The sequence below is a fragment of the Mustela lutreola genome, chromosome 10 (genome assembly GCF_030435805.1).
Source record: "Mustela lutreola isolate mMusLut2 chromosome 10, mMusLut2.pri, whole genome shotgun sequence".
NCBI classification, from domain to species: domain Eukaryota; kingdom Metazoa; phylum Chordata; class Mammalia; order Carnivora; family Mustelidae; genus Mustela; species Mustela lutreola.
This window is the reverse complement of record NC_081299.1, coordinates 6,035,105-6,051,252: the sequence shown is the minus strand read 5'-3', so window position 1 is coordinate 6,051,252 and position 16,148 is coordinate 6,035,105. Positions and strand designations below refer to the sequence as shown.

Here is a 16,148-nt window from a genome sequence, read left to right as displayed (position 1 = left end):
AAATACAAAGGTAGCGATAACAGAAAGCCCTTCCTTCCAAGGGGGATTGAACTACAGAACTGATTTTAAAGAGGTAGCAGCTCTCTCTTGAGCAGCAAGGTGAAATCTCCGCACCCACCCTTTCCTGTTTTCATTTGCCAGACTACCATGGAATACTACCTGATTTGAAATACCCAGATCTGTGTGAAATTCCAGTCCCAATCATAACGTGTATAGATGCTTTCCATGTGCAACATTAGCAAGAGCTAAAGGCCGAACTGCACTGGGGATGCACGTGAAGAAGTGCCTGGCACGTAGGAAGCGCTCAAAAAGCATCAGCTCTAACTGAAGGAAAGTGAACTTCCTTTTCGGCCACCTGGGCCCGCTACCCATTGTCTGGGCGATGCACAAGGACAAAAAGACCGGGTCACGCTGGCAGGCCGGCGGGCGGGCGGGCGGGCAGGCGGAGCGGCCAGGAGCGGAGCGCGCAGGCGCGGACGGGCGCACGTGGCCCCCGACACGCGGCCCCGCGGTCCCGCTGCAGCCCCGGCCCGGGAGCGCGATCGAGGCGCGCGGCCGCCAACGTTTCGAGGCCGAAGGGGTCTTCCGCGCCGCACTGAGGGGCGGGGCAGGCCGGGAGGGGCGGGCCGCGAAGGTCGTCGCCAAGGTCGTGGGCCGGACGTGAGGCGCCGGAGCGACGCCGCGTGCGTGCGGGACTCGGAGTACGTGACGGAGCCCCGAACCCTCATGCCGGCCGCGCCACCCCGCCCCACCCCGGGGCCCCGGCGCCACAGACCCGGCTCGGCCTGGGGTCCCGGCCGGGGGCGGGAACGGAGGGCGTCGGGGCAGGGACTCGCCCCCACCCCCACAGAGCCGCGGGGTAGTCGGGACTCCCCACCCCCGCGCCTCTCCGCGTCCCCGGGTCGCCGCTCCCCCCTCCCGGCCGCGGCGGCCGCCGCAGCCCCACCCCTTCCCGGGAGGTGCGGGCCCGAGTGACGGCGCGCCGGGCCAATGGCGAGGCGGCGCGCCGGAGGCGGGGTGGGGGGCGGGAAGTGGGCGGGCTCTCGGGGAGCTGGGCAGGAAGTCGGGGCGGGACACCGGGAGACGACCTTACGGTCCTCGGAGCGGCCAGACCTTCCGTCTTTACGCTCGTCCTCGGTGCCTGCAGCATCTTCTGCTTCTTTCCCGGGCAGCGCTATCCGGCCGCCAGGTGGGGACCCGGGGAAGGCAGGCCGGGCCGCCGCCCAGGCCTGCGGGGCCCTGCCCTTGGGGGGGACAGGGACGTGGAAGGGGCGGGTCGGCACGTGCGAGCCGTGCTCCGCCGGAGGGGCAGGAGCTGATTAGCCCGGGATTACGCACTTAGCGGGGCCGCCGCGCTGCTGGGAGCTCGGGAGTGGGACGCGCGGGCCTTCCGTGCAGCGGGCGCGGAGGGTGCAAGGCCTTGGGGAGATGCGGGCCGCACCCCGGGTGCTCGCTAGAGCCAGGCCTTCCCTAAAATGGAGAAGGGGCAGGGACGGGAGAGATGCCCAGAAGCCGCGATCCCTGCCCCCCACCAGCAGCCCCTGTGTCCCGCTCGGTCGGGCGGCTGGTGACCGAATGGGCAGGGACTGATGAATGGAACTGCAGAGGGTGCTTGTTTTTGAGCCTGCGGCCGAGCCGCTTCCCTACTGGGAAAACCATCCCCCGCGACCTCGCCCAGGTCAGGCAGGAGCTGCTCCGGCTCCCCGGCCTGGCCATCGGCAGTCGGCCCCCGAGCTGACATTAAAAGGCCTTATTTTAAGAAAACTTTCTGTTCGTTGTTTGTCGTGCAATGGGGTCTTCCCTTTGCGCGGTGTGGCGGTTGGGGGACGCGGCGGGGGACACACGTAGGCCCCGACTGCCCGGTCCACAGGTGCCGCCCCTGGTCCGGGGTTCAGTCCAGGCAGATAAGCTGTGAACACTCTTGGGCAGGCCAGCCTTTCTTGCCCGCCTTGCTTACTGAAACTTAATGACTCAGGAATAGTTTTTTGACCAATTTAAAGATAAGTTCAATTTTGTTTTCACACCCTGAAATAAATCACTTTGTCTTAGTATCACTGAAATTTGAAAACGGCATCTGAGGATAGGATGAGGGCATAATGTAGTAAAGATGTGCTTGAAAGTGCATCTAGGGGGGCCTGGGGGGCTCAGTCCTTAAGCATCTGACTTGGGCTCAGGTCATGATCTAAGGGTCCTGAGATAGAGCCCCACGTGGGGCTCCCTGCTGGGTGGGAAGCCTGCTTTCCCTCTCCCACTCTGCCTTCTTGTGTTCTCTCTTGCTGTGTGTGTCTCCCTCCCTCTCTCTCAAATAAATAAATAAAATCTTTAAAAATGAAAATAAAAGTATATCTAAAATTTATAAAGTCAGTTACTGGTGGCCTGGGGATGGGGGGAGATTGACTGCAGAGGGCCTGAAGGGGACTTTAGGGGGGGGTGGCAATCATACACAGGTATATAATTTGTCAAAACTCAAGTTGACTAAAATCTTAAAACTGAAAAATACATTTAAACAAATTTTCCTTTTTGTAAGATAGTAAATAAAAACTAGATACTTTTTATTGAGTTATGAATAAAAGTCCATTGTTACATAGACTGCAAAGCCTCCGAAGTGACTTCACTATCTAATTTTGAAACTTAACACAAAAGAAAGATGCTATTTGCTGCCTCAGAACATTTCCAGACAAGATACTGGAGAGGAGCCCAGCTAGATAATGGCTCTGAGCACTAAACCAATTCCACCGGGCCACTTTCAGTCTTACAAGAATGCATTATTTCTTCCTTAGAGGCCCCTGTGGGGGAGGGGCGATGAGAAAGGGCTTTCTTTGAGAACTTGGTATTTGTTCTTTGTAGCTGCAAATCTACCCCCTTTTTTGAGGTGCTTTCAAAGAATACCTCTAACCTTAGAGTATCTTAGCATTCAAGGATAGAATCTTTATTGTAGTTTCAAGTAATGACGTTTCATAATTCAGTCTGCTTTGAATGGGTAAAATGCCCATTTGAAATACTAATTAGATGTTATTTTTGGTGTGTTCTGTCTTGCTAAAGATCCAAGTACTGTGGAATGTGAAAGGCCCAGAAATTGGCAGTAGCAGAGACCACAATGTACAAACCATGTTTCAGCTATGAATTCACCATTCTACTTCAAACCAGATTTTCCTCCTCGGATCATCTTGGGAGTTTTTGTCCTGGATGAGTTTGCTTGTGACCTTCATGTCCCCTTGGTCCTTTTCCATTCTCATGCCAACCCTCGTTGGGAACTATTGACAATAACCCACTTCAGACTGCCTCAATTCCACCAATTCTGCATGCCAACAGCACATTAATCTTTCCAGTTGTTTTTGGTTCTCTCTGGCACACATGACCGGTCTTTCTTTACTTAACAGGACAGGCTCTGGACTAGGGATTTGAGGCCCTGCAGAGCTGAGCCCAGCAGGTTCTCCTGACTCTTGGCAGCATTCTTGCATCCCATGTGTATCTGGTGTAAATTCTTTCTAGCCCACAAATCCTCAGAAGTGATTCTTTGAATGAATGATCCAAGGCTGCATTATGACTGATTTGAGATACGAACTGTGTTTCCCCACAGAAAGTCACCATGTCTATTCTCAAGATCCATGCCAGAGAGATCTTCGACTCTCGTGGGAATCCCACCGTTGAGGTCGACCTCTACACTGCCAAAGGTACGTGCGCCTTTGCTTCTGCACCTCCTCTACCTCACTCCATCCTTGGAAAACGATAGAGCTTTGGGCCAGGAAAGGTCTGTTGGAAAAGCCTTTCCTTCTGATGTGCATGTGCTGGTCGGTTGTAGTTCCTGACCGGGAGGAGGTGGGGAGGGCTGCCAGGCGTGGGGTCCTTGTCCTGCTGCTCTTCAGTATTTCAAACAAGACTGCTTGGCTCTCAGGTCAGTGAGGTCAGGAAGTAAGGTGACAGACACCTCGACCCTAAAATGGCCCGTCACTAGTTGGCTTCACAGCTTGCTCTGAGCAAACAAGCAGATCTGGTGTGGTGGGATGGAGTTTTCTCTCTTGAAAAGGGAGGGGAGTGCAGGTAGATGGCAAAGCATTCTCTTTTTTGTCTGCAGAAGTCTTTTTTTTTTTTTTTTTTTTAAATATTCTATTTACTTGACAGCGAGAGAGGGAGCCTGATACAGGGCTCCATCCCAGGACCCTGCGATCATGACCTGAGCCAAAGGCAGATGCTTAACGACTGAGCCCTCCAGGTGCCCCTAAAAGTTGTTACTAAACCAAGGATTGGGAACAGTTCTCCATGTGGGTGTTGGGACACCAGAGGCCCTTGTTTTCCCCATGGCTCTAAGTCCCAGGGCAGGGAGGGGCGTTGGCCCACGTGAAACAAAAAAATAAGTAAATGGGGCGCCTGGGTGTCTCAGTGGGTTAAGCCTCTGCCTTTAGCTTGGGTCATGATCCCAGGGTCCTGGGATTGAGCCCCATGTTGGGCTCTCTGCTTGGCAGGGAGCCTGCTTCCCCCTCTCTCTCTCTGCCTGCTTGTGATCTCTGTCAAATAAATAAATAAAATCTTTAAAAAAAAATAAATAGGGGCGCCTGGGTGGCTCAGTGGGTTAAAGCCTCTGCCTTCGGCTCAGGTCATGATCCCAGGGTGCTGGGATCAAGCCCCACATCGGGCCCTCTGCTCAGCAGGGAGCCTGCTTCCCTTCCTCTCTCTCTGCCTGCCTCTCTGCCTGCTTGTGATCTCTGTCTGTCAAATAAATAAATAAAATCTAAAAAAAAATAAAATAAAATAAAATAAATAAATAATAAGTAAATAGAATGGGGACTCCTAAAAGCTCTCCCCTTGTGTTAACCTCCAGCAACGTCTCAGCTGTTGTCTAAATGGCCCCGGTCGGTGAGGTAGGAAAAGAAGCTTCAGGCAGAATTAAGGCTGGTGCTGAGCGCACAGACCTGCCAGTCAGAGCTGAGTCACTGTGGAAAGTTCGGCCCTTCCCTTCCGGTTCGCTCCTACCCCCACCCCCACCGCTTGCCCAGGAAAAGAAGGTCCCTCGAGTCCAGGCATCACTGAGCGAAGCCTGCTGCGTTCTGCCCAGGCTTACTCACTGTGGCGGGTGCCCTGGGAGCAGGGTGGCTTCGAGCATGTGCTTCGTGGCCTGGACCGTGCGTTCTCAGAGGATGCTGGGAATTCCCTTGCTGCTTAAGAGATTGGCTTGCTTAGTCAGAGGGTGGAACTTTCCATTTGGCAAGTAATGGACCTTAACCAACGGTGGAAAAAAGACCCAAGATTAAGATTGTTGGGAAGGGGGGCGCCTGGGTGGCTCAGTGGGTTAAGCCGCTGCCTTCGGCTCAGGTCATGATCTCAGGGTCCTGGGATCGAGTCCCGCATCGGGCTCTCTGCTCAGCAGGGAGCCGGCTTCCTTCTCTCTCTCTCTGCCTGCCTCTCAATGTACTTGTAATTTCTCTCTGTCAAATAAATAAATAAAATCTTTAAAAAAAAAAAAAAAAAAAAAGATTGTTGGGAAGGGGGCATTTCCCTTGAAATGCTTTACAATGATCAAAGTTAATATTTTTTGGAAATTTAAAGGAATGGAACTCTGTCGTGTTTCTCTTGGTGCTTTTCAAAAACAGGAAATCGAGGATCTGTTCAGAGCCTCTCACCACTTTTTTTCCCCCCAGTTTACTTCTTAGAGCAGTTTTAGGCTCACAGCAGAATTGAACAGAAGGGACAGAGAGCACACATCGCCCCCTCCCTCCCCACACAGGCACAGCCTCCCCACCAGAGCGGGACATTTGTCTCATCAGACCTGTCCTGATGCATCATCACCCAGAGTCCATAGTTCTTTGGGGGGCACTAGCTTTCCTAACTTCCTCACCCCGTGGGTGCCTGATGGGGACAGAGCGAGCCAGCGCCTGTCCCCGTGCCCGGCTGCGCACACACAGGCGTAGTTAACTGATCTCTTGATTTACATCTCTGGTGGGTTTTTTCCCTATTTGTTCGTGTACTTTCTCCTGCCTCAGACGGCAAATGCCTTACAGTTTCACTTCAGGTAGTCTGGAGGCCGCCTTCATTTCCTGCTCCCTGAACTTGTCTGCCCTTGTAACCAGATCATGCAGTACCTTTCCAGACACTGATCTTGGAGGCCAAGATCAGCCATGTTTATGCCCAGGATACAGGTCTGGCCCCATGTCTGGATTCTGTGTCCGTGAGGCTGCATAGGGCAGTGCTTCCTCGTGTTCTGATGTTACCACGTTCATGCCTTGGTTATCTGTGTTTTTTTCTGAAGCTCGTGTGTCATAAATGACATATCTGAAATGATAGTCTCTTGGATGTATTTGGTTCAACAGCATATTAAATGAGTTTCTCTTACTTCAGCGTAGCTACTGGGAAATCTTAAATCTCTTAGGTGGCTTGCATTGTGCTTCCATTGGCGGTGCTGCTGGGGGTAGGCGCCACAGGGCCCCAGCTGGGAGCTCGCAGGAGGTGCAGTCGCAGAGTCTTCGACCTCCCGTTTCAGAACCTACGTCTTAGGTTCACCCCAAGATTGCCCGGTGATCTGTGTGCGCGTTAGTGTTCGGGAAGCTCTGCATGGAAACTTGATTAAACTAGACAAATCCACCGGTTCGCCTTACGGTCGGCGCGAGGGACTGGTACCAGCGTGGAAGGCAGGGGAAACGGACTATCTGAATCTCCAGTTGGTGGAAGGAAGTGGCAGCATTTCCTAAGAGATGCCATCTGCTGGGGGGCGGGAGTCCGCTAAGGGCTGAACTGTGTTTCTCAATCGCAACTCTTCTCCCCGCCCGCCCTCGACATCCAGGTCTGTTCAGAGCTGCTGTGCCCAGTGGTGCGTCCACTGGTATCTACGAGGCCCTTGAGCTCCGGGACAATGACAAGACCCGCTACATGGGGAAAGGTAAGAGTCGGACCCCAGGCCCTTCCCTGTAGAGCATGGTTGTGTGCCCCTCGCAGGCCTGTGGCCCACTCTCCATGTGCCTTGGATTCGAGGGCAGCACCTCATTCGGCCTATGGCGTCAAAGCTAAGCATGTACTTGGGACAGCTGAGAGAGTTGGCCCTATCGGGTCCAGCCTTCCTAAACCCATAATCTTGGGGGCAAGCATTTTAACGTTGCTTCTCTCGTGCTTTCTCTCCCATCTAGAAAACTCCTGGTTAGGCCAGGGAACCTCAGGCTAAGGAGAGTGTTAACTAATACTGAGGAGCCCTGCTGTGCTCCCAGTCTCCCAGGGTGTCGTCTCGGGAGTATCTGAAAGTTCTAGCCTATGGCTCACCGACAGATCAGTCCCGCTAGTTCGAACTTTCTGGTGATGAATTCACAGAGACACCAGTCTGGCCAGGCCAGCCTCGCTGAGCACTGTGCAGATGGACTTGTTACTGGTTTTGCAATGCTCACCTCTCTGGACAGAATCTAGGTGGCCAAATTACAGAAAAGCAGGTGGGGCCAGACCTTGCGTTCTCAGCAGGGAAAGTATCGACCCAGGGGTGGAAATTGGTTCTTGGGGGAGGCAAAAATACCCTCCGATTTTAGCATGATTTATGGCCCTCAAAGGCTAGTATGGATGGACAGTGTATCTCCCGTATTACATTCTCAGAGGAGGGCGATGATAGGGGAAAAGTCTAGAAAGCCTGCAGATGAGGGGCGGTGATGAAGGGAGCTGGGGAAGCCCGGGGCTGGCGATCGTGCCGCAGGAAGGCCCTTCCCCCGGGTTCCCCCTGCCCGTGGCCCCCCGGGCAGGTACTGGTCTAAAAGCTGCGTTGTGTCTCCCCGGACTCTCAGGAGGGTGAACTCCTGGTCCCGCGACTCTCCTGCCTTCCTGTCTCTCTGTCTCTCTCTCTCTCTCTCCTGTCCTTCACAGCCTGTTCTCTTCTGAGTCTGTCTTTTTTTCCTTCTCCGCCAATCTCTACTGGTCAGGTGTCTCCAGACCCGTTAAGTATATTAATGAGTTCCTGGCACCAGCCTTGTGCACGCAGGTAATACATTGGACATCGGTAGTTTTATGGCTGGTGTCCCCGTGCATGGTCTTGCCAACTAACGCCCCTTCAGACATTCTGAGATGGTTGCTCTGTGTGTGGCTCTAATCCTTGGGGGTCCTAGGTAAGAGCACTCAGACTGGGCCAGAAAGTACCCCAATTCTGGGAGGACAGAGAAATGGGGATTTGGAAGCAGTCCCATTTAAGGTCTTTTGGGCGGGCTTCTGGATATTTGGGTTAACAACATTGGTGGTTCGCTCAACGCTGCTCAAGCCTGTTTCTGGTTAATGTTGGTAATTTGATATGATTGTTCCTTCTAGGTGTCTCAAAGGCTGTTGAGCACATCAATAAAACTATTGCACCTGCCCTGATTAGCAAGGTAGGACCTGTCTCCCAATAACTAATATATTAATGCCTTCGGAACATCTCCCAGGCCAGTGGGCTTTCCTGGTTATGGAAGAGCTTATTCTGAGAGCTAAAGAAGCCGGTCGGATTCCCTGTCGTGCATGAGAATGATCTCACCCTTTCTAATCTACCCCTTACCTGTGTGTCCACATCTAACAGTGAATGGAATTGGAACAGAGCCACGGGAGACCGTCTCATGGCCTTGATTTCCCCCTCCAACTCTCTTGACCTTGGGGATGTTGAGATCCAAATTTTAAGAGCGGTTCTTGAGCACTGAGCATGGTATCCATGGTGGCCTGACTATTTCTCATGAACTGTGAATTATTTACTATATCTCTACTGACTTTTTTTTTTTTTTTTTTAATAAAATCTTGATTAGAAGAGTAAGCTTAGAGAAAAGTTGAGCTGCTATGAGTGAAGTGGGGAGGGGGACCCGACGCCCCAAGCCCCATCCTCCCATCTGTGCTTAGGTGTGGACCCCCCCCCCCCCCCCCGCCCCGAATTCCTCCTGTACACCAGCGGCAGGTGGGATGCCTCTGTGGTCTCTCCCTGGCGTGCTCACCTTCAGTAATTGGTCCCAGACGGTTTCTCGTTGCTGCTCTGTGGGCTCAAGTGCTGCGAACCTGGGCCTCCTGGGCCCCTCCCCGCACCCTGTACTCTCTGCCTCGGTGCTCTTATCTGGCATGTCCAACACAGTGAGCTGGGCTTTCCTGAACATTTTTCTTCCTTTGGGAGAAACAGTTCTTCGGTCAAACTCATGAGAAGTTTTGCCTCAAGCCATCATGCTCGGGTGGCGGCTCACTTTGTCAAAAAAGCTAAAGGCGTCAAATTATTAATGGGGCATGGTGGGGTTCTGCAGGGTTTTCTTTTCATTTTTTAGTTTTTATACATAGATCGTTACAAACAAAGTAATACATTGTTACAGTCAGGTGTGAAGGTTTTAAAGTAATGCTGACTTTCAGTGAATTCCTTAGAGCCGGTTTTTGAGACCCCCATTTTGGGGGGCTTGAGGGGTTTTACTTGGTTTGTAGGTACCATGCCCGTCATGGAGCCCAGCTGGCTTAAACGTCATTACTTGACCAAAATCACACCTTTGAGGCAGTCGTCAAGCATTTAGCTCAGATTCTGGGCTATCTGCCAGAGTCCTGTCAGCTGTGAGGTGACGAGGCGTGCTGTCACTGAGAATAGCCGGGGCCGGTGGCTGTGTCCCCTAACCTGTGAGGAACACGGCTCGTTTGCACGAATGGAGTTGGTTACCCCGAATCTCACTACGGTGTGGCGCTGCCTCTGTCAGCATGTACCTGGCAGTTCTGTCCTATGTGTGATGTGACTTTGGACCCCTGGGGAGGACTCACTCTGTGACGCCAGCTCCAGACCTTCTGCATTTCACGGTCGGCTCCTGGAGCGCGGAGGAATGCCATGGGAGAGCAAGGAAGCACAGTGTCACGTCTCCGTTTCTCTCGATTGCTCCCCTGCCCCCCTTTTTTGGGCCTGCCAGAGGAGAGATTCGGGCTTCACAGGTTCAGAGTTATCTGGGTCCCCTCACGGGAGCCCAAAGATCCTATGGGGAGAGTGACTGCACGCCCCACACCCCAAGAGACTGACGCGCTCTCCTCCCCGCAGAAAGTGAATGTCGTGGAGCAGGAGAAGATCGACAGGCTGATGATCGAGATGGACGGAACAGAAAACAAGTGTGAGTTGCTGGGGGCGGCGCGTGCTGGCCGCGTGGACACCTCGCCCTCGGTTTTCAGGGCCCCTCACCCGCCCCACCTCCCCCAAATAAATCACGTTTTTAAACCTCAGGAGCAATAGCCTGCGACTGCAGCATTTGCATAGGGTTACCCAAAAGACGCCTGTGCTTTAGAGTAAGTCATGCAGTCTGTGGGATTTGCCAGAGTTCTCTAGACCAAAGAAGGGCTTTCCCGTAGCCGGAGAAAGCAGGTCAGTCCCCGTGGAGCGTTTCTGGGTGGGACACGGGGAGCAGGTGTCTGGTGTCTGGTGTCAGGAAGGTGCTCTGGTGTCGGGGTACAGGCCCGGAGGCCGTGATTGAGAAATTCTTCCATCTGACTGTTCTGTTGCAGCTAAATTTGGTGCAAACGCCATTCTGGGGGTGTCCCTGGCTGTCTGCAAGGCGGGGGCCGTCGAGAAGGGGGTGCCCCTGTACCGCCACATTGCCGACTTGGCGGGCAATGCTGAAGTCATCCTGCCGGTTCCGGTGAGTGGCTTGGAGCCCCCCAAGTGAGGAGTTGTGGGCTCCTGAGACACCCCCCCACACCCCGTTCTCCTCCACCTGCGACTATCCCAGCCGCAGACCCCTGCCACTTGGCTAGAAGTGTCCAAGCAGGGGACTCCACTTCCCGGGACCCCCGTCTCCTCCTGTTGATGAGGGGATGAAACTCCTTGGGTTGTGTGTGCCGAGGCGGCAACCCCTCCTTGGTGGTGATCGCTGCCCTTCCCGAGGGGGACCCGGCGAGCATTCCAGAGCTGCATGTGGCCCGCTGGGTGGGACTCTCAAGGGCCAGATGGCCGTGTTTGTCTCTGTCTCTCCCCAGGCTTTCAATGTCATCAATGGTGGCTCTCACGCCGGCAACAAGCTGGCCATGCAGGAGTTCATGATCCTGCCCGTGGGCGCGGCCAGCTTCCGGGAGGCCATGCGCATCGGGGCCGAGGTCTACCACAACCTGAAGAACGTCATCAAGGAGAAATACGGAAAGGACGCCACCAATGTGGGGGATGAAGGCGGGTTTGCGCCCAACATCCTGGAGAACAAAGAAGGTAAAGGCTGGCGTGGGGGCTCCCGTGTTCTGCAGCCCGGCCCTCTCAGCTGCTCTGCTGTACCCCACACTCGCCAGCTCCCTGCACATCGAGTTCTGAGGAGGGCTGTGCAAGCTAACACATAATTTAAGATTTTATGGATTTATTTGAAAGAGAGCAAGAGCATGAGCTGGGGAGGGAGGAGCAGAGAGGGGAGGCCAAGTAGACTTGACGGAGCAGGGGGCCCGACTCTGGGCTCCATCCCAGGACCTCCAGGATAGTAATGAGCTAAGCCAGAGTCAGATGCCTCAGTGACTGAGCCACCAGGGCGCCCCGTGTCCTTGTCATTCTTACATCACCTCCATGAGGTCTGCTCTGTGTCGGAGATATGTCTGTCCGGCCTGCGACCGGCACCCCCCAGCTCATTCCCCCACAGGCACACTTACACAGAGCCGTTTTGCTTGGAGTCCTCAGACACAGGGTTAAATGGAAGAGTTCAGTTAGACAGAGTCGGGACAAAGACTCTCGGCTGAGGTTTTTGTTGTAGAAGGGAAGGAGAGTTCAGCCACAGTTTTGTTGCCTTCCGGTCAAATAGTGAAAGAACAAATGTCCATCCTCTTTGGGTCAGTCGTACAAAACGCCTGATACTTCCCCATTTTTGACCTACAGAAAAATGACCCTTTCGGGGTGGGACAGGCGCCGAGTGTCTCTGTCCCTTCCTGTATGGGCAGTATTGCCAAGTGAGGTGGACCCTGCACCTGGGCTGGGGACAGCGGGCCCTGTAGGCAGGGCCTCACCCTCACCCTGCCCTCCTGGGCTCGCGGTGCCCCGGGCTTGCTCTCAGATCCCAGCTCAGCTTATCCAGGACAGCTGACTCAGCTGGTCACTATCACTGTCTCGACCTGCACAGCTGTCCTAAGTGCTAAATCGGGGAGCATTCGTCAGTGAGAAAGCCTCTGAAAGTCGAGACTGAATTTCCCAGGGGGTTACCTGCTGGGGGCCCTGACCAGCGGTTTCTTGCTCCGTCACAGGAGAAAGCACTGGAATGCTGGAAGCGATGGCTGGGGCCAGGGCCCCACTCGGTTTCCTGGGAGGGTTCCCGTTGGGCAGCTCTTGGAGGGCCCTTTCCTCACCCCCTGCCTTGTTGCCACCCTCCCCGTCCAGCTCTGGAGCTGCTGAAGAACGCCATTGGGAAAGCCGGCTACACCGACAAGGTGGTCATCGGCATGGACGTAGCGGCCTCGGAGTTCTTCCGGTCGGGCAAGTATGACCTGGACTTCAAGTCCCCCGATGACCCCAGCAGGTACATCACGCCCGATGAGCTGGCCAACCTGTACAAGTCCTTCATCAAGGATTACCCAGGTGAGTGCCTGCTGGCCTCGTGCGGAAGGCTATTCTGTCATTGTCCCAGCAGGCCCCTAGGCCGAGGGCAGCGCTGGCTCTAGCACGCTGGGGCGGAGAGCGGGTACTGCTCTGGGCGTCGGATAATGCACACAGGGTAGAGACAGTTTGATACTGGCCCGTGTGGGGTGTGGGGGCTGAGGCACAGAGTGGGTCAGTAATTCACTCAGCACGTGCTGGAGCAAGAACCAGGCCGGGAAGTCTCTTAGTCCCCGCGTTGAAACACGGGGTTAGAGAAGGTGCCCAGGTGGGGGCCGAGACAAGCCCACTCTTAGCCTCCCGAGCCTGTGGCTGTTTCTGTTCTCGCTGGCACAAGACTTGGGCCGCACTGGATAGAGCCGTGTTCCCCTCAGCATCTGTAGCGGCCGGGGTTGCGGGTGATTTCGGTGGGCAGGCAGAGTGTTTCCAGGGCTGGTCCTGTCCTGGTGGGGGCAAGGGGAGAGACCCAGCGAGGAAGTTGGGGTGCCGGTGGGTGCGGGGGTGTGGGGCAGGGGGCTCAATGACCAGACGTGGCTCTCTCCTTTCCCCAGTGGTGTCCATCGAAGACCCCTTTGACCAGGATGACTGGGAGGCTTGGCAGAAGTTCACTGCCAGTGCTGGCATCCAGGTGGTGGGGGACGATCTCACTGTGACCAACCCGAAGCGGATTTCCAAGGCCGTGAGCGAGAAATCATGCAACTGCCTCCTGCTGAAGGTGAACCAGATCGGCTCCGTGACTGAGTCTCTCCAGGCGTAAGTGCACTGAGGGGGTTGGCTATCCCAGAGCTAGGGGCTGACCCTTAGCCAGAGCTGCTGCCTGCTGGGGGGTGGAGGGCCTGTCGTTCAAGCTTAAACTTCTGGTGGCCTGTAAGCAGTGGCACCAAGGGAAGGGGCCTGGGGTGTCGGGCGACTGTGGTCCAGTCCTCACACTGCATGATCAGGTTAGACTCGCGGAGAATGTCAGTCATGGGCGCTACCAGGGGAGACCAGCCTCTCCCCTCAAGGGGGCTGAACCCCGATTTTTAAATGTGACGTAAGAAGGTCCTCAGGGCTCTGCGAGTGGAGAGGAATGTGAGGATTATTGTCCCCAGGAGTTGAAAGTTTGGCGGTGGCTTCTGGCTCTGGCTGCTCTTCTGGTCTACCAGGGGTGGTGAAGCCGGGCATCAGGAGGGCCTGATGGGGCTGCTGTGCCCAGGAATGGAGTCCCAAGCATCTGGGTTGTTTCCTGACGTCTAGGTGCAAACTGGCCCAGTCCAATGGCTGGGGCGTCATGGTTTCGCATCGCTCTGGGGAGACCGAGGATACCTTCATCGCTGACCTGGTGGTGGGACTTTGCACTGGGCAGGTAAAGAGCCGCTTGTCTCCGTGTGCTTTGACCTCAGCTTCCTGGCAGTGGTACTGGGAGGTCGGCGCATGGATGGGGCCCTGGGTGCTCCTCCTTCCCCTCCTTCCTGCCCAACATGCTCTTGAAGATTGAACGTCTGCAATGAGTGCAAGTGACCTTGCTTTTCCTGTTCTAGATCAAGACGGGGGCACCTTGCCGATCTGAGCGCTTGGCCAAGTACAACCAGATCCTCAGGTAAAAAGGAACCCTCCCTGTAGTGGGGTGGGGGCCCCCGCCTGAACACTGGGAGCTCCTGGCTCTTGGGGGGGGTCTGTGCAGATGTGTGCGCGGGCCCGGGGCGGGGCTGTGGCGGACTGGCCCCTGAGCATTGTGGGGTTGGTGCTAGCTGGGCAGAGAACTTAACGCACCTTGCCCATGGCCAGGAAGCTGGAGCCTGAGCCGGACTGTGCTGCCATCTCCTGGTGGACGAGGGAACAGGTTCCCCTTTAGCTAATTTAATCCTAGAATTTTTTTTTTTTAATATTTTATATATTTTTAAAGATTTTATTTATTTATTTGACAGAGATTACAAGTAGGCAGAGAGAGAGAGAGGAGGAAGCAGGCTCCCTGCCAAGCAGAGAACCCGATGCGGGACTTGATCATGACCTGAGCCGAAGGCAGAGGCTTAACCCACTGAGCCACCCAGGCGCCCCATATTTATTTTTTTGACCGAGATCATAAGGAGGCAGAGAGAGGCAGGTGGAGGGGGGTGGAAGCAGGCTCCGAACTGAGTAGAGAGCCCAATGCAGGGCTCGATCCCAGGATCCTGGGATCATGACCTGAGCTGAAGGCAGAGGCTTAACCTACTGAGCCACCCAGGCTCCCCAGTCCTAGAATTCTTCGAGCTACGAGCAGATGCTTAATCGACTAAGCCATCCAGGCATCCCAGTCTGGTCCCTTTTTATCATAATGCATCCTTGGGAAGCTCCTGAACTTGGAAAGTTGCCTTTATTTTGTTCCTTTCTCCAGTCCTGCAGGAAAAGGACCGTCCATTTGATGAGGCCGTCCCAGGTTATACTAACGGGCTGTCCCCTACCCATCACCCATGTACTGCAGCCGCTGGCCTTCCTGTGGGGCTTATCTGTGGACACTGTGCTGCTTCCTCCTTTACTGGAGACTTTTAAGCTCGTTCTAGCCTTAGGGTTTCCACTATGAGTGCCTCAGTCTGTGTCTCAGAGAAACGTGTAGAAACGTCACCGGTTACCCCACCCCTGCACCATGAGCACACCCAGGGCTCAGTCATCAGTGACACCCATGCCTCCTGCCCGTGTGTCCAGTCAAGCTGCCCACTGGGCAGGGCACCAGGATGCAGATGCTTCATGAACGAGCTCCCCCAAAAACTGGGTTGTCCATGTGTTACATTCCAAGAAACAGCAGACCTGACCTACCTTCTAGTTTGTCCTGGGCTGGGGGAAGGCAGGGAAGGAGGAGGAGGAGCAGCAGATGGCCCACTTGCTGGGGGTTAGGGGGCTGGGGAGAGCCGGCTGCTCCCTCTCCTGCGGGCTGCGAGCAGCCACACTGTGGGGAGGCTGAGCCTGTGTCTCTGCGAGGCCTTGGGAACAGACGTTTGATCTCTCTTCTCCTCCCCCCCCCTTTTGCTTCCCAAGAATTGAAGAGGAACTGGGTAGCAAGGCTAAGTTTGCCGGCAGAAGCTTCCGAAACCCCCTCGCCAAGTAAGCTCCAGGCAGCGCACCCCAGGTCCTGTGGTCCTGAGTCGGCTCGTTAGACCTCTGTCCCCGCTGCTCCCGGGGCAGCTCGAGGCCCCCAGGCGAGACTGGCCGGGGCCTCTGCTAGTTAGCTGCCCGCTCCCCTCCCTGTGCTGTTCTCGCGCTTCCTTAGAACTGCTACAGAAGCCTGACTCGACCATCTGGAGCCCTGCTGGAAACCCTAGCTCTGTAGTTGTGAGGTTGGCCCGAATCATTGTTTTCTCACCTCAATTCCTACCCAGTGTCTGGAGCCACATCTGTCTACGTGATAATCCCGAGGTGTCCACAGGGGAGATCCCCAGTGGTTCTGTGAGCAGAATAAAAAGGCCTCAGTGACCCGTAGGAACACTGTGTGCGTGTGTGTATGAACCGGTCCGAGTCCGTGCTCGTGTTCAGTGCTCACGGATGTGTGCTGGGCCGCGGGGCCTTTATAAGTAGGAGGCTCTGTCATCACCAGAAGAGAGAAGTGGTGCCTGGCTCAGTCTGTCGAGCACACAAGTTTGTTGTTAAGATTTCTTAGAGAAAGCATGAGCTGGGGTTGGGGGCGTGGGGAGCGACAGCCAGAAAGGGAGAG

General features: G+C 55.0%; 1 protein-coding gene across 2 annotated transcripts; it reads left to right on the top strand.

Annotated features, from left to right (window-relative positions):
* Positions 1-554: 554 nt before the first annotated feature.
* On the top strand, positions 555-15,916 carry ENO1 (enolase 1). 2 transcript variants are annotated; one of them, XM_059136615.1, is made up of 12 exons: positions 555-701; positions 3,581-3,674; positions 6,776-6,871; positions 8,266-8,324; positions 9,974-10,043; positions 10,432-10,565; positions 10,903-11,125; positions 12,269-12,466; positions 13,036-13,237; positions 13,721-13,829; positions 14,005-14,063; positions 15,476-15,916. In XM_059136615.1, the coding sequence occupies exons 2-12, from the start codon at positions 3,590-3,592 to the stop codon at positions 15,543-15,545; spliced, it is 1,305 nt and encodes a 434-aa protein (XP_058992598.1). In that variant the 5' UTR covers positions 555-701; positions 3,581-3,589; the 3' UTR covers positions 15,546-15,916. The 2 variants fall into 2 exon arrangements, with proteins under 2 accessions (XP_058992598.1, XP_058992597.1); XM_059136614.1 differs by lacking the exon at positions 555-701 and adding an exon at positions 1,032-1,189.
* Positions 15,917-16,148: the final 232 nt, after the last annotated feature.